Genomic DNA, 25,282 nt, shown 5'->3' with positions numbered 1-25,282 from the left:
CAACTAGGTTTTCTCGCCAAGAACGAGAATCCTTCGCAACCATGGCCCAGATCCTTTACCATTCCAGGGTTATCTCATTTAGTAGGACAGGAAAAGGAGAGAGGCCTTTGTCCAGTGAGAGCCCTAAAATTTTATCTGCAGAGGGCCAGAAACCTGAGAGGTCAGGCAGATAACCTCTGGTGCTCGGTAAAGAAACCCTCGTTACCCTTGTCAAAGAATGCACTGGCGTTCTTTATAAAGGATTTAATAAGGGAAGCTCACCAGAACTGTGACGAGAAAAGCTTTCCAATCCTCAAAGTCAAAGCACATGAAGTAAGAGCTGTTGCGACTTAGAGGGCTTATAGACACAACAAGTCTATGAAATCAATTTTGGAAGCGACATTCTGGCGAAGCAAGTTAATCTTCGCAGATTGTTACCTTAAAGAGGTACAGACCCATTATGAGGATTGTTGTTCCCTGGGTCCGTACGTTGCCTCCGGCGTCGTAGTTGAAGAGGGTACTACTGCCTCTACCCTATAACCTTTTATTATATACCCTTGCTTTTTCTTGAACTTGGTATCACAGGTTGTCTGTGAAGTTTGTTGCAACCTTCCACAGCCTGGGATGCAAGTCTAAGTTAGGTTTTATGGAGTGTGTTTTTAGTGTGTTTTTGGGTCAGGTGGTCAGATCATTGTCCATGGCTATGCCAGGATAGCAAGGGTGGTGGTCTAGTCATGTTAAGGTCAAGGACCTTGTGGCAGCCCCACAGAGACTTTTACAGCCCCCTGGGTGGATTGCTGGGTCTCTCAAGGAATGCAGGCAAATGAGGCAGGATAACTATGAAGCCAGCTTCCTTATCAGGTAGGAACCAGATTATTGGTACAGCTAATTTGTAGCGATTAATAATTATATGAATTCCCGACGGTATTGTGGTTTTCTAACCCACCACCAATGGTGTCAATCAGCTATATATATGTAACTACCAGGGAATTTACATATTTAAATATTGTATTTTCATTTTAAAATATATTTTTAAATATACTTACCTGGTAGTTACATTTATAAAAGGTCCCTCCCGCCTCCCTTCTGAAAACAGGGGTATGGAATTTCTGAGGACAAATGGGAATGGTTCCAGGTACCTGGATAGAGGGAGCACAGGTATGATCACCTGGCCACCTGTCGGCGATTGCCGCGAATTTTGAATTTCTGCTGTGCGCGTGACAAATCGGCAGGATTAAGCTATATATATGTAACTACCAGTTAAGTATATTGAAGAATTTATTTTAAAATGAAAATACCATTTTCATTTGTTTACTTAATTCCTTGACATTGGAAGAAAGCTGTAATCATATATGTGCGGAAATCTTTGAGTGAGCTAAAATTGCAATTTCAGCTATCCAGTAAAGGCTATTAGCTTAAACCCCCCCCCCCTCCACACACACACACACACACACACACACACACACACACACACACACACACACACACACACACACACACACTGTAGATTGTGTCGAAGGATATTCACACTTCTTACAGTGACCTTTCAAGCTCCAGCTGCATTGTTTCCTACCTTTCAGTTCTCCTTCTTTTAGGTCTCTTTTTCTTCTGGGCTGTTTAGCTATAAGTTTAAATTACTCTAATTATTAATGTTAATTTATGAACCTATTCTATGTTGTTTTGTAAATATTACTTATAGATCTTAATTGTTAAATTATTTTTCAATAAGGATAAAAGCTTAAAAGCAAGGAAGCCCATTTGAAAAAACCTTGATTCTTATAAGAGATTAGAAATGGACCTTGTCTACAGGTTACCAATTTTCTTTAAAAAAGACAAGATTTATAAAGATAGACATGAATAGAGTTACTATATAAAAATGAATAATTTTAATATTTTGACACTCATAGCTCATCTGTCAAATTCTTGGGTTTAATCTTTGATATGCACTTGAACAGGAAACAATTTTTACACAGGAAATCCAAAAATAGTTTTAATCCTAATAAGGTCATCCTGTTTAGGTTGAGGAACATTGTATCAGCGCTCTTCTAGTAAAATTTTTTATTTTGATTTAATTATGGAATCAAATTATAGTTCGAGTCAAAGAGACCCTGTTCGGTACAAAAGCTGTGGCTAATATATGTGTGTGTGTGTGTGTGTGTGTGTGTAAACCCAACCTTGAAAATCTAAAATGTATTTGTTCCGTAACCGAAATACAAACCACGCTATTTACAAAGGGTTATTACTTTTAGCGTAGCTGAAATGGCGAGCCATTAGAATTTAACGAGGGTGTATTACCCCCGCGCTAGTTAGCGGGGGGGTAGGGGAGTGGTAGCTAGCTACCCCTCCTCCCCCTCACACACAGGTGAATACTCACTTTCACTTTTGGCTCGGACTGTGACAGACGTCTCTGTCTTGGTCCTCGCTTGGCAGCCATTGTCTGTTTTGTCTTTACTTAATCGCTTACTTTTCTTTTACTCAATATATATGTAAACATGTTTTCATGTTTATATATATATTTGAGTATAGAAATAAGTAAGTTTCCTTTTCAGATGTGTGTGTGTAGTGTACGATATCTACGTGGAGGCCTCGGCAGTTAGGCCACCACGGCCTAATTTTATGGGTTGCGATCGAGTTTGACTTCGGTCTTTCTCTCTCTCTCTCTCTTGAGGTCGTTCACCCTTTTACTATGTTTTACTACGCCCTTGTAGCTTCCTTCCCGTGTGGGTGGGGTTGCTACGCCGTACATTTTGTCTCAATTAGTTTATGAATCTAATTGTAGTTGTTAATTTTTCAGCTTGTAGAACGATTCCTTTCGGGGTTTTCGTTTTTTCTTTAGTGTTCATTCATTTTTAAATTACATAATTACATAGTTACATAATTATAATTGTTATAATTCTGTTTTGGTTACAGCTCTCCTTCCGCGAGTGTAAGTGGTTGTGAGGGCACGTGCCTGTTGTGTAATTCTTGTTCCTTTTCCTCGGGATTCCTCTTCGGAGCCTTCCCGGGGGAATGAATGTGTACTAATATTATTTGTTTTATTTTTTTACAGTTACCGATCTAGTTCGTTTCTGTAATATAGCAACGGTGTGAGCTGTCTGGTTGAGTCCTGGGGATTCGGCTGTTGCTGCCTCCCCCCTTGTATTGTCGTCAGGGGCGTGTCTCCTTCTACTGGTAGTACTCCCGTGTCGACGGACAGCTCTCCAGTTCATTTTAGAACAGTCAGGAGGCTTGCCTCCTTGGGCGGATAACTTTCCTTCCGAGGGAAGTTTTTTCCTGTCCAGGCTTGAGCTTTTCCTCTTTTGGGGGGTTCTTCTCTTGCCTTTTTTTCGTGCGACTATGCTCTTGGTGCTGAGCGGTCGCACCTGCAGTTTCGCTCAAGGGGCTGGGCAACTGCAGGAGCTCCTCTTCGGAGGATTGCCCCTTTTAGGTCACTGGCTGACCAGTCTCTTCCACGAAGTGTTTCTCTTTCGTTCGCGAGAGAGTACACTCATAGAGACTCCTCTTCGGAGGTTTCTTCTGTTGCTGTTGCTGTTGGCCTCCCTCGCCGTAAGGCCCTCCGTCCGCCTCGTCGTAAGGGCCTCTCATCTCCCTATAAGGGTGCTTGAGGCGCCTTTTTGAATCTCCGTTTGCAGCCTACAACTTCTTTTTCTCGATCTTCCGTCTTGGTGCAGATGGACAGCAGTCTAATCTCGTCTTCCGACGGGCAACGGTCTTCCCGACGGACAGCGGTATTCCGACGGACATCAGTCTCCCGGCGGACAACGATCCCTTCGGGGCAAAGGGTTGCCCCCACGGGGGTTCTTCCCTTGCGTGTCAGGGTTTCCCTGCGCGCCCTTCTGTTCGTCAGCGCTCTCCTGTTCGTCAGCGCTTTCAAGATGATCTTCCCTGCGGTTCCTGTTACGTGCCCTGTGCGCCCACGTTCGCCCTCGCGATCTAGAACTTCGGTTCAGGTCGGGGTCAAGGACTCTTCTTCTTTGCGCAGGCTTCCACGCGTAGCCTTCTGCTCGTCAGCGATCATCAGCTCGTCAGCGATCATCAGCTCGCCAGCGATCGTCAGCTCGTCAGCGATCATCAGCTCGCCAGCGATCTCTGGATCGCCCACGTGTGTTACAGCTGGCACGCCAACGTTCTCCAACACTTCTGAAGGAACATGGTTCGCCAGCTACTAGCTCAACTGCGGATGCTGATCGCCATCGCGCAACCCTCAACTGCGGATGCTGATCGCCATCGCGCGACCCTCAACTGCGGATGCTGATCGCCATCGCGCGACCCTCAACTGCGGATGCTGATCGCCATCGCGCGACCCTCAACTGCGGATGCTGATCGCCATCGCGCGACCCTCAACTGCGGATGCTGATCGCCATCGCGCGACCCTCAACTGCGGATGCTGATCGCCATCGCGCGACCCTCAACTGCGGATGCTGATCGCCATCGCGCGACCCTCAACTGCGGATGCTGATCGCCATCGCGCGACCCTCAACTGCGGATGCTGATCGCCATCGCGCGACCCTCAACTGCGGATGCTGATCGCCATCGCGCGACCCTCAACTGCGGATGCTGATCGCCATCGCGCGACCCTCAACTGCGGATGCTGATCGCCATCGCGCGACCCTCAACTGCGGATGCTGATCGCCATCGCGCGACCCTCAACTGCGGATGCTGATCGCCATCGCGCGACCCTCATTTACCTGCGCATGCTGCTCGCCATCGCACAACCCTGAACGATTGCCCGCTTACGCATGCTGCTCCTCATCGCACCACCCTGAACGATCGCCCTCCTGCAGATGCTGATCACCATCGCACCCTTTCACGCGATCATTCACCTGCGCATGCTGCTCGCCATCGCACAACCCTGAACGATTGCCCGCTTACGCATGCTGCTCCTCATCGCACAACCCTGAACGATCGCCCTCTTGCGGATGCTGATCACCATCGCACCCTTTCACGCGATCATTCACCTGCGCATGCTGCTCGCCATCGCACAACCCTGAACGATTGCCCGCTTACGCATGCTGCTCCTCATCGCACAACCCTGAACGATCGCCCTCTCGCGGATGCTGATCACCATCGCACCCTTTCACGCGATCATTCACCTGCGCATGCTGCTCGCCATCGCACAACCCTGAACGATTGCCCGCTTACGCATGCTGCTCCTCATCGCACAACCCTGAACGCTCGCCCTCTTGCGGATGCTGATCACCATCGCACCCTATCACGCCAGCGATCTTCTTCACCTACGCGGCAGCACGATCCCTCGCCGTCACGCCCATTCGCCTGCGCGCCCGCGCGATCGCTCGCCTGCGCGCCCGCGCGATCGCTCGCCTGCTAGCCTGCGCGATCGCTCGCCTGCGCGCCCGCGCGATCGCTCGCCTGCGCGCCCGCGCGATCGCTCGCCTGCGCGCCCGCGCGATCGCTCGCCTGCGCGCCCTCGCGACCGCTCGCCTGCGCGCCCGCGCGACCGCTCGCCTGTGCGCCCGCGCGACCATTCGCCTTTGCGCGACCGTTCGCCCTCGCGCGACCATAGTTCGCGGCGAATTCCACAGCCGGTGGTAGCAGCAGGGACGCGTGCTCCCAGGCGGCACTCGGGATCACCTCCATCCAAGCACAGGTTGGTAGTGCAGGACGAAGACAGGTCAGTACAGCATTCTTCCCACCTTCTTTTCAGGCAGGAACCGTCGTGTCCTCTCCAAAGGATTGCCCGATCCCTTTCACCTTAGCGAGGATTTCGGACTCTGTGTCCTTGGAGCAGCAGACATGGTTTGATCCGCTGGCACGGGCGTTAATGAGGGTTATGAAACCAGCACTCACCGGCCAGGGTAACAAACCAGCGGCTGTCTCTCCTACGCTGAAGAGAAAGAGAGGAGTGGACTTCGTGGTGACTTCCCCCAGGGCGAAGTTGGTTCCCAAGAGGTCGGTCTCGAGGGTCCCCTCTCCTACACGAGTACTCTCTCCTTCTCCCGCCCTGGAAGGATTTTTGGCGGGGGGGCTTTCCGTTGAAGATTTCTCCATCGGACAAGGGGTGACTGCTTACCTCTTCCTCTGGGAGCTTACCAGGTTCTTTCCCTCCTCGGTTACGGCCCGAGGTTTGGTTCAAGGAAGCTACAGGAAGATCAAGGGTACTTTCCTCCTCTCGAGCTCAGGCACCTTGGCCTTTCGTCGTTAAGTATCTACTTGCGGACAAGCTCGATGTTGTACCATCTGGACGCACTGACTGAAGGCTTCCTTCGGGTGTCTCATCTGTGGAGGTCAACGACCTCAGACACCCTTCCATCCTTGAGAAGAGTTTTGTCTTTGCCCAAGGACAGAGACTTAAACATCTGCTGTGCGGAGTAAATCGACTTCCGGTTTCACTCCTCCAAGGCGCTTTCTTCCAGACTCTGCAGGGCTCCAGCTCCCTTTTCTTTCAACCACGTCGGCCTAAGTTATCGGCTACGACAACTGGGACAAGGTGTCCAATTGCAGTTTCCTCCTGTCAGGAACAGATGGCACGGGAGACTCCCCCGGGGGGGCATAGTCCTAAAAGGAGTTCACGAACTCTAGGATTGCAGGTTTTTTCGCTGGGAGGATGCTTAAGGTTACTCATCCGAATGACAGCTTCCCGATGCCCATTCCCGCACAATCTCTGTGAGTAGCCAAGGATATCGCGCCTGCCGTCTCTGTCAGCGAATTCAGTGTCTCTGAACCTCTATGCCATAGCATCAGCAGAGTTGCCCGGTTGGGCAGAATGATCCATACCTTAGGCGAAGGTCTTCCTTAGGATCATCGACGGCTTCACCCCCGGCCCCCTCAGTCGATCCTTTCTTGTAAGGAAGGATCTGAGAGGGGATGTCCATAGTCGACCTCTCAGCCCTGATCAAGTTTGTCGAACAAACTTCGGCCAGCGTAGACCAGCAGAATCGATCAGACTGGTAACGAGGCGACAGGACTCCTTTAACCCTGGATCGGAAGGACGGGTACTTTCAGTTTCCATTCCATCCATCTTCCAGGGTGCTCGTCGAATTCAGCCTAAACTGCAAGTATTCCTGCTTATGATGCAGTGTGGCTATCCCGCCGTGGCATAGCAGGTTTGTTTCCCCAGAGAACTCTCCCTGCCTTCCTCTTGGCCGCTCAGATGCAGACTTCCGCCTCCTCTGCTTTTTGGAGGGCTGGTCAACTCCGGTAGGCTCGGGTTTCGACCTTCTTCAGCGCCGGGAGAAGCTTCCAAATGCTGACCATGAGTGTGGGCTCATGGTATTTTGCTTGGAGCCTTCTCTTCCTCTGCCTCAACATCTGGAGTATCTGGCCATGATATTGAGTCAACCGCCTTACCACGTTGGAAACCCCGCTTCTCGTCCGTCCAGCGAGGTTAAGCAACGTCGGTACTTGGATGGGTGACCACCTGGGGACGCCAGATTCTGTTACCACATCCTCCGAGCCTTCCTTTCGGTTGACTGTGGCAAGACTGAGGAGAGTCGCAGTACCTGTTCTCAGTCAAGCAGAGTTTTCAGCCCTACCTTGGAACGTTTCCTAGTTCTTCTTTCCTCATTGACCCGTTTATAGTCCGAACGGTTGCCTCAGGATAAGTTCCATGTGGGGCGATCCAAGTTCCGGTGGCTTCAGGCAATGTTTAACCGGACTCCCTGGCCCTATGGGACCAGCGGAACTATTAAACCTGCAATGGGTGTTGACCTATGGAGCCTCTTGATGGTAGTGGATATTCTCGTCCTTTCCCCACATTCTTGATGCGGTTCTCGGACTCGTCAAAGGAAAGGGGGGGGGGGCATGTTCCGGTCCAGGCCTATGGTCAAGACCTGAAGGATACCTCTCCATCATTCAGGCAGGCTTAAGGGCCTTAGTCTGGCCCCTCTTCAGATCCTACCGCTCCTGCCAAGTCGCCCCGTTGCGTGTCGACTTCATGCTAACCAGCAGGGGACGCATTTTCACACCTTCACATCTTGCAGTAGAGATACCGGGATGATTGAGATTCTCTCAATTCCACCATCGGCTCTCTCATTCCAGGCAGGGGAATGTTTCTCTCAGACTATTCGAGCAGAGCCTCATAGAGAGAGTGTACCTAGGGGTCTTTGACCTTGGGTAACCAGCAAGTGCTGGTCTGGGGGACCTGATCGCGACAGCTTGGAACCTCAAGCTTCCGCTAGTTTTCCCCCCAGTCTCAGACCCCGAGACTCTGGCAAGATGCATTCCGGTGATGGTGGGACAACTTCGACGCCTGCGTCTTCCCTCCTTTTTGTCTGCGGACAATGGGTCTCAACAAAACCAGGTTGTCTGTCAACCTTTCAATGGGAGAGCTCCACTGGGACTATGCGCAGAACGGTTTCTGGACCCTCTGCTTCCCCTGACGGAACTCCCGGGAGAGCTTCTCCCACGGCGCAGACTACTCAAGCAACCACACTGCGACATCTCTCCCGAACCGGGGCGTCGCTTCGGCTTCATGCCTGGAGACACTACGCTTCCTCCTCTAGAAGAGACAACCCGCTACAGTCGCGGTACGGAGGTCGCGTCATCTGCGATAGTCATCCACAGGGGTCTCCCAGGCAAAGTGAAGAGTCTAAGGTGGTTGGTGCCGTGGGAGATATACCTCTTCCCGTGAGGCCTCTTCTTCAGCAATAACGGTCTTATTGCCTTTCGGCGGGAGGAAACTCCTTTCCGCTCTTGGCAATGAAGCCTGTCGCTCAGCCTTTCCCTGACCTTCAGGCTTAAAGGAATAACTTTTTCCTGCCCGCTGGATCTATCCTCGCTCATGCGAAGCTACGATCGTCCCTGCCCTAGTCGGAGGAAGACCTCCAACTTGGAGCATGGCTCGGACTTTTAGTCCTTTAAGAGATCTTCTCAAGACCCTTTTACGACAGGCCTCGGATTGTATTCCGCCTTGGGTCTTCTGCTCACTCTGGCCACGGCCAGTGTGTAAGCAATCTTCTTGGTCTCTTACTACTCCCCCCCTTTCTAAGGAAGAGGGGAAGGCAACATTCAGGCTCGCTCCTGAGTTGTTGGCTAGACTCAGAATCTGAGGGTCCCGACCCTTCGGTCCGATTCATTCAAGATTTTGAGTCTCCATTCTGTGTCTGATGTCCCAAGACCTTCTCTTTCTTGCCAGTACAGGAATCGAGAGGTTAGCGCTGGGAACAGCTGCAGTTTGGCCTCAGTTGCAGCCGATTTGGGAACACAAGGAGGACATGGGGGGAGAGCCACCAGTATACCTCTTCAGCCCGGACTCAAGGACATTCATCTCGACCTGTCTTCAGACCCTCCCCCGTCACGTCGCCCTACAGCACGATGTTGGATACATCGCAACGTCCCTCGCCTTCGAGTAATACTACTCTGTGACGCAGGTGCTACAAGCTGGAGTCTGGAAGCGTCTGATGACCTTCGCAGCCCGCTTCCTGCAGGGCGTGACCCACAGGAGTCTCGATACGTTTTCTATCGCTCTGTGGTGGCTACACAACAGCTGGTCTAACCTCAGGCTCCTTTTTGGACAGGTAGCAGAAGGTTGAGGGCATTGTTATCAGGTTTTAGTCTGCATGAACGAAAGAAGTATGTCTGGCCCTTACTTCTTTCTTCATCATCCCCTCTACGGGGAAGCAGCATCCTGGTCTCTGCATAGCTGACCTCGAACCTCTGCAGGTAAACCATGCTTCCTTGTGTTCCGAGTATTGAGTCAATACTGTCGCGTCCCCCATACCCTGACGAGGTGGTATTGGGAACGTCCTAACCCAGAGTTCCTTCTGGAACTCCAGGTCAACTGCCTAAGACGTGTCACACTTCTTCCTTCACACACAAGCTTACGTAGGCCACATGGTTCCTTGCGGTGCAAGGAACTTGTGAGGTGCAGGAACTCCTTTTCTCGAGTGCGACTCACTCGGATTCTGAGTCCCCGGGTAAAGCCAAAGCCAGTATGGCTGGGGACTTTCCACCCTTCCTAAGGGATAAGTCACCCTTTGTAAATAGCGTGGTTTGTATTTCGGTTACGGAACAAATGACAAATTCGAAGATAATTTGTATTTTTCCTAACCATACAAACCTTAGCTATTTACACATATTTGCCCGCCAGCCCTGTCCCCCAAGACAAGTCCTACCTCTAAGTGAAAGTGAGTATTCACCTGTGTGTGAGGGGGAGGAGGGGTAGCTAGCTACCACTCCCCTACCCCCCCGCTAACTAGCGCGGGGGTAATACACCCTCGTTAAATTCTAATGGCTCGCCATTTCAGCTACGCTAAAAGTAATAACCCTTTGTAAATAGCTAAGGTTTGTATGGTTAGGAAAAATACAAATTATCTTCGAATTTGTCATTTTTCATTGAAACTAAAATGGTTTTGTTCCGACACTAAATACAAACCCTCGCTGTTTATAGGGATGATACGTTCGGTGAAGTTGGAAGACTAGCCATAAGACTTTTAGCAATGTGTAACCACCCTACCGCTAGTTAGCGGGCAGGTCGAAGCTACCCTGCTCTCCCACACACCTGTGTTGTCTCTTCACTTTTTGCTTTTGGCTCAGTGAGAGTAGATGTTTATCTCTGTCCTCATAACTTTTTTTTTCTTTTTTTTTTTTTTTGGCAAATTATCAGGACAAGAGCAGGATAAAGAAAACTATAAACAAGCAAAGAAAGAAGCAAGAAGAGCAGTAGCAAAGGCAAAGGCAGAGACATTAAATAAAGTCTATAAAGAGATGGAAACACCAAAAGGAGAGAAGAAAATATTACGAATTGCTAAGGCCCTGACACAGATAAGGCAAATAAAAGATAACAATGGTATAGTTCTAGCAGAAGAGAATGAAATTAAAAGAAGGTGGGAAACTTATTTTGAAGGACTATGGAATAAGGAGAACCCAAGAACAGTATTTGATGATGGACTCCCAAACAAGACATTTACCATAGGAGTGACTAGAAGTAGAACAAGGAGTAAAGAAATTGAAAAATAGTAAAGCTGCAGGACCGGATAATATACCAGTAGAGGTATGGAAGAGTCTTGGAGAGGAAGGCATAGATATCTTGTGGGACCTGACACAGATCATCTTCAATCAGGAAAGATGCCAGAGGAATGGAGAAGGCATACGATCGAGTACCACGTCAGGAGCTGTGGAGATGTATGAGAGAAAAGGGAGTCGCTGAGAAATACGTAAGAATCACCCAAGATATGTATGAAAGGGCATAAGCAAATGTTAAGAACAGTATAGGCCTAACAGAAAGTTTCTCAGTAAATGTGGGACTACACCAGGGGTCTGCATTGAGCCCTTACCTATTTGATCTGGTCATGGATGTAGTAACACAAGGTATTAGAGATCAGTCTCCTTGGTGCATGCTTTTTGCTGATGATGTTATACTGTGTAGCACTAGGCGAGAGGTAGTAGAAGAGAAACTGGAGGAGTGGAGAAGAGAAATGGAAAATAGGGGATTGAAGATCAGCAGGAAAAAGACATAGTATTTAAGATTGAAAAATGGGGAGAATGGGAAGTTAGTTCACAAGGAGATAGACTGAAAAGAGTTGAAAATTTCAGGTATTTAGGATCAACAGTTGCAGAGGGTGGTGATCTGGGGGCAGAAATAAACCACAGAATACAAGCACGATGGAAGAATGGGAAAAAAGTACGTGGAGTACTATGCAACAGGAAAATAGGGGTTAAGTTGATAGGTAAAGTACACAGGACAGTTGTGAGACCGGCAATGATGTATGGAGCGGAGATGTGGGCAATAAAGAAGACAGAAGAGAAGATGATGGCTGTGGCAGAGATGGATGTGTGGGGTGACAAGAAGAGATAGGACACGGATTGAAGTAATTAGGGGTACCACAGGAGTTAGAGAACTATCAGATAAGATCCAAGAAAGTAGACTGAGGTGGTATGGTCATGTCATGAGAAGAGATGAGCAGTATATTGGGAGGAAAGTGATGGAAATGGAGGTACAGGGAACGAGAAGGAGAGGAAGACCAAAGCAAAGGTGGGTCGACTGTATCAAGGATGACCTACGATCTAAGGGATTAACCGGTGATGAGGTGTGGGACAGAGGTAGATGGAGAAAGCGGACCAGAAACATCAACCCCACATAGAAGTGGGAAAAGATGTAGACAAAGAAGAAGATTGGCCTTTGACTTTTCTATGATATACTTACTTGTGTTTTTATATATATTTAAACCTTCATGTAATCTTTTTGTAATATATAAACAGTCTTTTATCATTACAGTTTGAGTGTTGCTATGTGGGTGTCTGCGTAGTGCGGCGTTTCCCCTTTAACCCCTGACAACCCATAGGCTGGTGGGCTCCCCTGCTTCTCTGAGTGCAGCAACCCGGCCTCCTCCACGAGAGAGTTGTCCTCGTGGATTCTCCTTCTCTGTTCAAAGGATGATGTTGCTTGCTCCCTGCGAGTTCATCGGAGGGAAGACCACTTGCGTCCTACTCAGAATTTAACTTCAGTCAAGCTAATCTTCAAGCTCTTCTTCGCTGACAACGCCAGACTCCCTCTTTCTATATTGACTGGAAGAGTACATACAGTAGTCTGAAGCAGGTTCCTGTGCCTTAAGAGGAACTCCTTTCCAGTCTGCAGTTCAGATTGTTCTTCCTAGTTGTTTTTCTTCAATTAATTAATTTCCTAACATTTTTTTATTTTAACTTTACTACAGCACTTGTGACACGACACTCCTTTGTTCTGCGATGGTAGCCGGCAGGGGAAGTGCTTAGTCTATAGCATGTTCCTGTGACTCTTGGGGGACACCTTTCCCGTCTACAGGTTAGTTTGTCTTCCCGAGGGGTTTTTCATTCGTTTCTTTTTTTTTTTCCTAGGCGCAAGCGACTCCGTACTTCTTCGTTAGGCTATGTCAGCCATCATAAGGAGTGCGAAGTCAGATGTTCCTGTTCCTGACGGAGTTGCTGTTCCTGCCCAGTCTCCACCTTCTCTTCCTGTGGCAGTTCCTGACAATTGTGCTGACGACAGCCTTTTTCATTAGCAGGATCGGTGCTCTCTAAAACAGTTGCTGATTAGAACTCGGAGTTTACGGGTGGGTGGAGGTGGCTGAAACAAGCTTTGCCTACGTTGCTCAGACAACTTTCGATGTGTACTGTCAATTTGCTACCAAAAGGTTTGCCTCCAGGTGTTGGAATTTTCCTTTCCGAGGGAGAATCCCTCCCCCAACCACTGTTCGGCAATCTTCCTGCTTGCGGGGAGAATTGCCGACAGTGACAGCAGATGTTGTTCATCTTTCCCGTCCACGGGAGAGACTTTCTTCACCTCCTCAGTCCTCCCTTCGGGGGATTCCTCCGGCGGGAATTGGATTTGTCCATTTCCCACCATTCATCTTCAGGAGCCGACCTCGTCGCCCAGCAGACTCGTCTCTCCCAGCAAGTAGATCTCGTATTGTCTAGAAGACTTGCCTCACCGAGTACTTGTATCTCCCAACAAGACTTGTTTCGTCCAGCAGATTCATCTCGCCCAGCAAATTTGTCTCGTCCAGCAGACTCGTCACACCCAGTAGACTCGTTGCTCCCAGATAACTTGCCTCTCTAATTTGGCTCTTCTCGCTCAGGAGACTCGTGTCTCCCAGCTGACTTTTCTCTCCCAGTTGACTAATCTCGCCAGCAGACTTGCCTCTCCAAGTTGACTCATCTCGCCCGGTAGATTCGTCTTGTCCAGCGAGACTTGTCTCGTCCAGCAAGACTTGTCTCGTCCAGCAGACTCGTCTTGCCAACAGACTAGCCTCGCAAGGTTAACTTGTCTCGTCTATTGGAGGCGCCTCACCCAGTTTTGCTGCAGCTATACCATCAACTCACGATTGCCCATAATCATCTGTCAGCTTGTGATTGTCACTCGCCAGCTTGTGATCACCGTTTGCCAATTTGTCTCTTTTCGCCAGCTTGTGCTCATTGTTCACCAGCTCATAATTGTCCCTTGCCAGCTTGTGATAGTCTCTCGCCAGCTCGTGATCATCACTTGCCAGTGTGTGCTTGTTGTTCGCCAGCTCATGATCGTCAATCGTCAACGTTCACCAGCTCCTGGTTGTCACTTGCCAAATCATGATGGTCACTTGTCAGCTCGTGATCATCATGCATCGGCTCTCTTCCAGGTTGCTGGTGTCTTAGAAACCGGGAGGTTACAGCTTTGTTCTGTGCAGTGGACTCTGAAGATGAGTTGGAGACTGACGTCCGATCCTCTGTATGTACTTGTTAGTAGGCTCCTCCTTACAGTTTATTTCTCCCCTGATCTTATCCATTTTTCAGATCCATCCAAAGATTGATGGAGAGTGCATATTCTAAACTGCTCCACTTCAGGTCTATGGACAGAGGAAGTAGACTAAAGATCCCATATAAACATTTTGAAACTACAGGTAGCATACCTGACCTTGACCCAGTTCCAAGACATTAACGGATCACTCAGTAGTGTTGATGAGTGACAACACTGCTGTAGTGGCTTATGTTAGTCTCACAAATCCTCTGCCAGTTGGCGGTAAAAATTTACTTGTGATCAAAGGACAACACAGTAACCCTGTCAGCAAGTTTAATTCCTGGGAAACGAAACACGGTCGCAGACAGTCTTGAGTGACTGCATTCAGATTGCAGCCTCAGAAGGGTTTTTGCATCCTCTGGTGGCGAGGGAATTCCAAATTTAGTGTGGTTTCCCAACAGTAGACATATTTGTCACTTGCCTAAACAACAAACAGACGGTTTTTTGTTCACCAGTTTCTGGCCAAGCAGCAGCACTGGAGGACACATTTCAAGATCCATACCTTTCCACCATTTTGTCTCTTCAGGAATATGATCAGCAGAGCCCTCATCTAGATACCTCTGAAAGTCTTCAACAGCAGTCTACCAAACAAAGTAGGCACTCTCCTGTGATTGGTGCCGTAGGAGGAACACTTCTCCACTTAAAGCCACTGTTTCACTTGCAGATTTTCTTGTGTACCTCAGGATGAGAAACACTCAATGGCAGTAGTTAAAGGATATTGCTTGAGCTTTAGCCAAATTTCCAAACTAAGCGGAGTAGACCTTTATTTCACGTGGGAGTTACCAGCCTTGACCTGAAGCATTGAGCAGTCTTGTCCTCCTCAGGAAATCAAACTCCCAGCTTGGAATGTGACCAGAGTTCTTACATCATCCAGTAAGGCCCCATATGAACCATTGATGAAAGCCTCAGATAGTGTGAGAGCTACATGGTTTATCATCTTAGTGTCAAATTCCCAACAATGGAGGCAGACTCACTTTCCTTTGTTTGCGAATTTGTGGCAAAACCCCAAAATCCATTGATCAGAAGGTATGGTTTGACTCTCGGTCTCATTGATAAAGGAGGCGACCAATGATCCTGACAACCTGCTTCTCTGCCTTGTGATGGCAGTGAAGCTCTACATAAAGTGCACGAGATCGTGCAGACCCGATTTACAGAATCTTCATAATTATGGGGAAGATAAAGAAGAAAATCTCTAAATACCATTTCGTTTTGGCTTTGAGAAACCATCAGTTAACCCTATAGGGAGCAAAGGGATGTACCATCGTCCTTGTCAGAGGGATTGGTACCACATTAGCCTTCAAAAAGAACCTTTCAGTTGCCTAAGTGTTGAAAGTCGGTGCGTGGAAAAGACAGACGACCTTCAAGGCACACTGTCTTCAGGATTGCACACACAGGTCCCCAGATTTCATAGGACCTACGGTAGCTGCCCAGCAAGTGTCGTAGTAAGCTTTGCTACTGTCATGACAAGAAGCATTGTATCTAAGATAGAGGTTGCGTCATAAATTTAAGAGTGAGTATGTCTTGCCTTCTTTCCTCTTTTCCTCTCCTGGGAACCGCCGGAGCGATGTCATGGAGTAGGAACGGACTGATGCAGGTGAGCACATGAGTGATGGTTAATTATTTCACTGACATAGTAAAAGTGTAGAATTCCCAAAGTCCTTATGTAGGAGATTGGGACAATTAAGGCAAACCCAATGCTTATATTGGGCCTTGATGGGAACATTGTTCCCATTGAAGATAGATTGTTGAATGAAAAACTCCTGGGCCGTAATGCAGTGGGTCATTCAACCCTGGGGCACAGGATGCAAGGATCCTGAGTATTTTGATCCCTGGTTGCTAGCCAGCCATTTGGATGAGTAGGACTTCTTCCCTCCTAAGGATGAATCCCCCTACTAAAGGACGAAGGTTTGTATTTGCATAGGAACAAATCTCAAATTTTAGAAGTAATTTTGTATTTTTCCTAGCTATACAAACCTAGTCCTTTAGGCTTCACTTCCCACCGCATCTACCCCACAGGACCCAGGCAAAATTAGAATAAGGCTGTTTGCTAAGAGGTCCCTACCACTAGTAGTTACCGAGTGGTGACTGCCAGAACCTTCATAATTCTTCATTGGCTGTTTCCAGCTTTCGTAAGAATCGTAACCCTACTAAAGGACTTTGGTTTGTATAGCTAGGAAAAATACTAATTACTTTTAAAATCTTTGATTTTATGCTGTAGAAATCAAACAGTATTATTATTATTATTATTGTTATTATTATTATTATTATTATTACTGTACTTGATAAGCTACAACCCTAGTTGGAAAAGCAGGGGAAATAGCCCAGTTTGGAAAGGAAATAAGTAAACTATGAGAGAAGTAATTAACGATTAAAATATATTTCAAGAACAGTAACATTAAAATTATTCTTCCTATATAAACTATAAAACTTTAAAAAACAAAGGAAGAGAAATAAGATAAAACAGTATGCTTGAATCTACTCCCAAGCAAGAAAACTACCCCAAGACTGGAATATCATGGTGCAGAGGCTATGGTACTACCCAAAAATAGGGACTATTGGTTTGATTTTGGAATGGCCTTCTCCTAGAAGAGCTGATTATCATAGCTAAAGAGTCTCTTCTAGCCTTGCCAGGAGGAAAGTATCAACTGAACAACTACAGTGCAGTAGTTGACCCATAGAAGGAAAAAGAATTGTGTAGTAATCTCAGTGTTGTCAGGTATATGAGGACAGGAGAACATGTAAAAAACGGGCCAGACTATTCATTGTATGTGTAGGCAAAGGGATATTGAGTCGTAACCAGATAGAAGGATCCAATGTACTACTGTTTAACCAGTCAAAGGACCCAATAACTCTCAAGCAGTAGTATCTGAACAGGTGGCTGGTGCCCTGGCCAACCTAGTTAGTTTTAAGTAAAAAAAAAAGTATTTTGACAGTTTTGTAATATTATTTAGGAAGAGATTAATACGGATAATAAAAGGCAGGAAAATAAATATTATTGCATATTGAAAGTTTTTTTTTTTTTTTTTTTTTTTTTTTTTTCTTGCCTTGCTACAAAGTACATTCTTTGCTTGCTCTTGGGGTATTTATTTCTTGTTTTGTATTTTTCCTTCGTGCCCTAGCTTAATCCGTCTTAGTGATCCACTTTAAGGTTTGTTGTTAATTCTTTAGAAAAAGAATAATTAGCTGTATATTGTACAAGGCCATGGTGAGGTTTTGAGAACAAATTTTGAGAAGAGTTATTCAAACAAGTCAATTTCCTAAATATTTGCATTATTATTATTATTATTATTACTATCCAAGCTACAACCCTAGTTAGAAAAGCAAGATGCTATAAGCCCAGGGGCTCCAACAGGGAAAAATAGCCCAGTGAGGAAAGGAAATAAGGAAATAAATAAATGAAGAGAACAAATTAACAATAAATCATTCTAAAATAAGAAACAACGTCAAAACAGACATGTCATATAATAAACTATCAACAACATCAAAAACAAATATGTCATAAATAAACTATAAAAAGACTATGTCCGCCTGGTCAACAAAAAACCATTTGCTCCAACTTTGAACTTTTGAAGTTCTACTGATTCAACCACCCGATTAGGAAGATCATTCCACAACTTGGTCACAGCTGGAATAAAACTTCTAGAGTACTGCGTACTATTGAGCCTCGTGATGGAGAAGGCCTGGCTATTAGAATTAACTGCCTGCCTAGTATTACGAACAGGATAGAATTGTCCAGGGAGATCTGAATGTAAAGGATGGTCAGAGTTGTGAAAAATCTTATGCAACATGCATAATGAACTAATTGAACGACGGTGCCAGAGATTAATATCTAGATCAGGAATAAGAAATTTAATAGACCGTAAGTTTCTGTCCAACAAATTAAGATGAGAATCAGCAGCTGAAGACCAGACAGGAGAACAATACTCAAAACAAGGTAGAATGAAAGAATTAAAACACTTCTTCAGAATAGATTGATCACCGAAAATATTGAAAGACTTTCTCAATAAGCCTATTTTTTGTGAAATTGAAGAAGACACAGACCTTATATGTTTCTCAAAAGTAAATTTACTGTCGAGAATCACACCTAAAATTTTGAAAGAGTCATACATATTTAAAGAAACATTATCAATACTGAGATCCGGATGTTGAGGAACCACCGTCCTTGACCTACTTACAATCATACTTTGAGTTTTGTTAGGATTCAACTTCATACCCCATAATTTGCACCATGCACTAATTCTAGCTAAATCTCTATTAAGGGATTCACCAACCCTAGATCTACATTCAGGGGATGGAATTGATGCAAAGAGAGTAGCATCATCTGCATATGCAACAAGCTTGTTTTCTAGGCCAAACCACATGTCATGTGTATATAGTATAAAAAGTAATGGGCCAAGAACACTACCCTGTGGAACACCGGATATCACATTCCTATAATCACTATGGTGCCCATCAACAACAACTCTTTGAGATCTATTACTTAAAAAATCAATAATAATGCTAAGAAACGACCCACCCACTCCCAACTGTTTCAGTTTGAAAACAAGGGCCTCATGATTAACACGGTCAAAGGCAGCACTAAAATCAAGGCCAGTCATACGAACTTCCCGACCACAATCAAGGGATTTCTGTACAGCATTGGAGATTGTAAGAAGGGCATCACATGCTCCAAGGCCTTTACGAAAACCAAATTGCAAACTAGGGAGTAGATGATTACCTTCAGCAAACCTATTAAGACGTTTTGCCAGAAGACGTTCAAAAACTTTAGATAATATGGGAGTTATGGAAATTGGGCGGTAATCAGTGGGACTTGAGCTACCACAAACACATTTACATAGAGGAGTAACATTACCAATTCTCCAACTAGTGCTAAAAGCTCCTCTTCTTGCTAACTTGCGCAAAATAACAGATAACTTTGGAGCTAAGAAATCTGCTGTCTTTATAAAAAACAAAGGAAAAATACCATTTGGGTCTACACCTCCATAAGCATCAAGGTCCATCAACAGAGCTTTAATCAGTTGCCTAATTCTGAGTAAAGTCTAAGGTCAAGTCAAAATATGATTCTGCACCTGTTTTCCATATAGACGTAGAACCTTTGTAAAACTTCCATTCTGATGTGAGGCTTCATAAACCGGATTAAAAGAATCTATTATGGAATCGTCAAAGGTTGTCTTTTAAGGTATTTGTAGTAGAATAGAACCCAACTTTGTCTTTTGAGCTAAAGCGGTGTCAACAATACAGTTTTCCTCATGCCCAGAAGCCTATATGCTCTTCATCCCAGTAAGTTCTTTTGTAACAGCATCCACTGAACTACAGTTCTGTAAGGTACAGTATTTACTTTGAAATTCACCCTTTGTATTAATGTAGTTGTGCTATGGTCACAAGATATTGCTTGCTTAATACTTTTCTCATTATTACATTGAACATAGTTGGTCAATAAAAGTATGAAATATAAATTAAACGGGTTATTAGTTGATGTTAGTAAAAAAGGAATTGTAAGTCTTACATTTAAGGTGAATTTATTTTCATAAAATTTAATTGGTAATGTACAGTATTAGGTTTCTTGGTAGTATGTACTAAGTTTGACTAGAACCATATAAGAATTGGTAAATAACATTCAAAATTCTAATATGGTCTTTATTACAGTACAGTATTTATTGAATTTGCTATCAATTTATCTTCAGACTGAGCAAGACTGTCCTGTGTCAGAATCGTCTCCTCATATTGCCAACATTGGACGCATGGTTGAGGATATGGAAAACAAAATACGGAACACACTCAACGAGATTTACTTTGGAAAAACGAAGGACATCGTCAATGGTCTCCGTTCAGTCCAGCCTCTTCCAGACCAAAAGCAACATGCTGCTTTCAGGAACGAAATTGCAATGGCTATCAGTCGAAGACAGGCTACCAAAGGGTCCACAAATAATGAGAGTAATTAGAAATGAATATATATAATATATATAAAAATATATGTATGTATGTATGGCTTTAGGAAAACTGGTATCGGATGGATATGGAAATGAAGTTCCATATGTCTTGAATGGCCAAAGCCTGGACAAGGCGAGAAACACAGGAAATCAGGCCATGAAACATTACTGCTTTATACTGAAATAACCGTGTGAACTGACGAAAGTGCAGATAACATACTAGTGAACACAGAGCAGTTGAAATACAATGGAATGCTATACATTATGAATTGGAGAGGAAAATGTAACTCTTTCACTGATAAGTGGAATAATTCATTTATGAAGTTTGAAGATACCATTCCTTGGAGGAGGAGTGTTCCATGAAATGTGTGAAAAAGTAAATCGAACTGTAAATGCTTGAAACTAGTCCAAATTAAGAGCAGGAAACTATTTGGAATGTGTTAATCAAATCTTGCTTTAAAAGTGGCTTTTCTGAGTTATTTCTTTTTTTTTCTGCTCTGTCAACAAAGGCCAAAGAGTAATATTTAACCTCTCGAGTGACCACACATTTCAAATAAATTAATTTTTTCTGAATTTTCCTTTAGTTGATATATGCAAATTGTTAAAAGTATCTGCTTGGGTGGTAATAGTATTGGTGCTTTATAACAGTTGGCAGTACCGATGCATACTGCTTATATTTACTGTGGTTGCCATCTAATATATATTTGGTCTGCTCCGCCAGCTGTTTATACTCTAGTTTAAAACAAGGTAGCCTACATTTTTAAAGCCTGGATGTTCTGGGGAAAAGTTTTTAGTGGCATGTGTGGATTATTTTGAACTTTGCACAACTCGTATTTCTCTCTCTCTTTCTCTCTCTTACTCTTGGTCGTTACCCTTCGTAGTTTTTACTTTGTTGCTGATACTTCTGTTACTATAACCTCAGAAACTTGAATTCTCTTGATTATGTAAGCCAAATTTCCTCTTCCCTTGAAAGTGATTTTATGTGATCTACCATTTCTACTTTTGTAAGCCTAAATCAATCATCCTAGTCCTTCTCTTGTGACTGTTATCACCATGATGGTATATTTGTAAAAGGTGGAAATCTCTTATCTGCAATAAGGACAATACTGTGATAATATCTATTGCAGAAAAAGATTAAAAGATATAGCCATTTACTCCTCAAAGTAATGTTCAATGCTTGTTTAGAAATTTCTTAATTTATACCAGCAGTGCTTCTTAGGGCAAGTATGGTAATGTTGTTTGTACTTAGGTTGGTTACCATTTACAGTGTGGTTAAGTTCAGAGAGGGTTTGCCACCATTTACATTTGAAGTCATTGATTTAGGGATTGTTAGAAGTGCCCTTGCCCTAGGTTTAAGGGTACTGAGGGTCTAGGCAACAAGTGCACTAATGTAATTTTGTTTCTGAATAGTAGTCACATGCATTTCATTTATCATCACCTCATGTTGATGTTATGAGCCACATAAATTTCTAAAGTTGTCTGATATGGATGTGTACATTTTAAAATTTACTAAGTGAATTTTTGTTAAGTTTATTTGAAGATTTCTTATGGTTCATCATAATAGAACTTGTTAAAGCAAATATGATAGTACTCTTGCCTAGAAGCCTGGCTTAAACTGTATTTATTTTTACCACAAGTTCTGTTTAAAGTATATATGGAAAATGTTGATCCTTAACCTTCTTGTATTTCCTTTAAGGCCATGTGATCGTCTCATTGTTATGCATTTGCCCTGCGTGGCAGACACTATTTTTGATCAGAGAATTGATTATACAAGTATTTGGTATTGTCTTTGTTTTATTGAATCAAGTGTTCACTTTCCCCTTTTCATTTTGGGAGCATATGACTATACTAAGAGAAGTGAATTATCAGTTAGTTTCTTTATTGCATGATTGATTTTTTATTGCATAGAGAAAATTTTTATTTTTCAGCTTATGAGTTCACAGGATTTAAGTACAGTACAAACCCTTGAATGTGTTTGAGATGAAGTGTCTAAGGAGTATGGCTGGTGTATCTCGAGTAGATAGGGTTAGGAACGAAGTGGTGAGGGAGAGAACGGGTGTAAGAAATGAGTTAGCGGCTAGAGTGGATATGAATGTGTTGAGGTGGTTTGGCCATGTTGAGAGAATGGAAAATGGTTGTCTGCTAAAGAAGGTGATGAATGCAAGAGTTGATGGGAGAAGTACAAGAGGAAGGCCAAGGTTTGGGTGGATGGATGGTGTGAAGAAAGCTCTGGGTGATAGGAGGATAGATGTGAGAGAGGCAAGAGAGCGTGCTAGAAATAGGAATGAATGGCGAGCGGTTGTGACGCAGTTCCAGTAGGCCCTGCTGCTTCCTCCGGGGCCTTAGATGACCGCGGAGGTAGCAGCAGTAGGGGAGTCAGCATTATGAAGCTTCATCTGTGGTGGAAATGTGGGAGGTTGGGCTGTGGCACCCTAGCAGTACCAGCTGAACTCGGTCGAGTCCCTGATTAGGCTGAAGGAACATAGAGAGTAGAGGTCCCCTTTTTGTTTTGTTTCATTGTTGGTGTCGGCTACCCCCCAAAATTGGGGGAAGTGCCTTGGTATATAGATAGATAGATAGACAAACCCTTGTCACTTATATGGGTTAATCAGTTGCTGATTTGCTATGACCAAAATTGAAGAAGTCCTGTGGATTTGGCAACATGGCTTGGTTGCCCTCAGGTCCCAATTATGATGGGTAGGCATTACAGAGCCTGCAGCTTAGTCCTTACTTTACTCTTGGTCACTGTGATGTTCGGACGTCTGCTACTCGACTCCTTTCCATACTGCCATGTACTTTTGTGCGCTCTTTTTTTAGTGATTGTGATTATGAGCGCTTCTCGAGGTTGTATGAGGTCCTGCCCAGGCCTTGTTAGTCGCCCTTCACGAATCCAGTGGAGGTCGATCCGCATCTTTTATGTCTGGGGTATCATGGTAATAGGTGTTCAATGAACTACCTATACGAGATTTATCGGGAGTGGTTATTCAACCAATAGGAAAAGTTTGGTAGTTGTCACAAGAAGGCTAAAAGAGATCATTCCCCTTCTGCTTCTTCCTCTAAAGAGGGCAAAAAACAGAAGCCTCCGAGTCCTGAATTTTCGTCTTATCCTTTGTCATCTGGGTTCCCAGAGGCTCCGATAACAAAGGATGGCGGCCATTTGTTCAAAGACGAGTTTGTTGATGTGTTATCTCCCATTGTACTCAGTGAAGCTTCAGGACTTAATCAGCCAGAAGAGGATTCTTTCCAGGAACCTTTTAATTTCACTAGATTTTGTGAACTCAGTCCCCATCCCCACCAATGAGTGTGCTAAGCTCAAGGGAACAATTATTTGTTTTGGATATAGGGGAGCAAGATTTCTCCAATTAAATTGAACTGTCTCCTTAAGGTACGAACACTAGAATCGCACCGTTCAGCAAACCAGCCATCATGTCTCTCCAGCTACACTTAACTTTAATTTGGGAGAATTTTACTATTCAGTGGTATTCTCAGTGCAACTCTTGTCAGGCCTTCCCATAACATCAAAAGGCCCTAAAGGTAAGTTTTCTCCCAAGAGGAAAGCAGCTAATTTCTCCCCTAGGAGAGTATCAGCTCTTCTGGATACCTCGTGGGGATCCATTGTGACATCTCCCCCTAAAAAGGAAGGTATCTTTTCCAGATCACAAAAGGAACAACAAGGTTGGTCCTACTGACACAGTGCAAGTGCAAATCTCTCGCTGGGTCTGCAAAGGCACAATCAAGCCTCATGTTCACTTCCTCAAACAGGTACTGAACAGAAAAGTGCTCACTGACTATGGCGCTAAACAGAATCGATCAGGAGCACGCTTACCGTCTGAACAAATTCCCCAGTTAGCACACTCGCTGAATGCTCTGCTGATAGTTCTGTATGGGACCGCAAGCAGAATAATCTTATGCCGCTTTAAGCATGTCAACAATACGCTCAGGTGTGTACAAAATAAACTCACCATTGTCTAGGTCATTGCATCAGGTTACGGGTACATCTAGAGATGAGAATACTAGATCTACATCCTCATCAAATCCTAAATTATAGTAGTTAGACTTTTCAGGGTTACAGGCAAAATCACTGCACCAATACGAGAGGAAAAGGATTACAGCACCATATCCACCATTTCCATGCGTTAACCCCCTCTGCGTATGGGAAGCAGTCATCCCTTGAAATAGAACATTCTCTTCACCATGTTTCTCTGCTCAAAGATATAGAGAATCTTGGTGGGACATGACAGAAATCTTGAGAGGTCACTGCAGTATTTGGTGTCAGACAGGTAAACTAAGCCTTCTCGCCCATCTCCATCTTGTGAACAACGAGTAACTCAGCTCGTGCTACATACACTTCAGGAGTGAGGAAAGAGAGGGTTGAAAACCCTAAGACTCCCAAAACAAGAACCTAGACCTTTAGTCAGATTTCCAAATTCTTCAACATTGATTGCCATAGAGGACTCCCCAGAACAGGTGACTGAAGCAGCAGCAGGAACAACAGATGTCGTTTCTGTAGAGGCACTGACAGAACTGGGGTTGACATCTCATTTTCTTAAAGTAATGAGCCTCATTCATCGTATGAACGATTCCGCAAACTGCCTCGTGGTCAGGTAATGCTAAGGTGTTTTACAATTGATGGGTTCTTTCCTGAATCACAGACCACTCGCCAAAAGTTTGATATGCCCTTTTCGAACCAGACTTGGGATACCATGAGATCGAGACAATCTAGATTGCCGCCACCTGCCTTGTCTCGACAGGAAGTTTTATGTGCAAAGAGAGGCAAACCCTAGTCCTCTTCCGATCGACCCAAACGTTTTAAACCTGATACCAGGCACGTCCAGTGTCAAGTTGATACACCTACCTTCATCCTTTTCTGCTCTGGAGGTACATAACATGGAGGCAATAGCTATGTCGAAAGTTTCAGGCCTGCTCCTGGCTGGACCATTGGTCAGAGGCAATATCTTATTTTGTAGTGGCTGTAAAGCTGCAAATTCCTGAAACAAGGAAACAATATGAACACTGTTCTCCACCGAACAGCCTTCATCTGGAGCAATTGCGTGCTGATAAGAAGAGATGCAGTAATGGCAAAGTTTGCCAGGCATATAACCCATAGCGATATTCTATGAATCTAAGGAACTTCACTACAGCATTACAGATCATCCAGAACGTTAGA

The 25,282-nt window shown here is 44.9% G+C and overlaps 1 protein-coding gene across 1 annotated transcript in view; it reads left to right on the top strand.

The window, feature by feature from the left end:
- cpb (F-actin-capping protein subunit beta) overlaps positions 1 to 21,899 on the top strand; it is an 83,572-nt gene extending 61,673 nt beyond the window's left edge. The window contains exon 5 of the mRNA XM_068372439.1: positions 19,870 to 21,899. Within this exon, the coding sequence (XP_068228540.1) occupies positions 19,870 to 20,127 (258 nt within the window). The 3' untranslated portion in view covers positions 20,128 to 21,899. The remainder of the gene's footprint in view (positions 1 to 19,869) is intronic.
- Positions 21,900 to 25,282: the final 3,383 nt, after the last annotated feature.

This window comes from Palaemon carinicauda, chromosome 4, assembly GCF_036898095.1.
Source record: "Palaemon carinicauda isolate YSFRI2023 chromosome 4, ASM3689809v2, whole genome shotgun sequence".
Classification (NCBI taxonomy): domain Eukaryota; kingdom Metazoa; phylum Arthropoda; class Malacostraca; order Decapoda; family Palaemonidae; genus Palaemon; species Palaemon carinicauda.
This window is presented reverse-complemented; position numbering and strand designations above follow the sequence as displayed.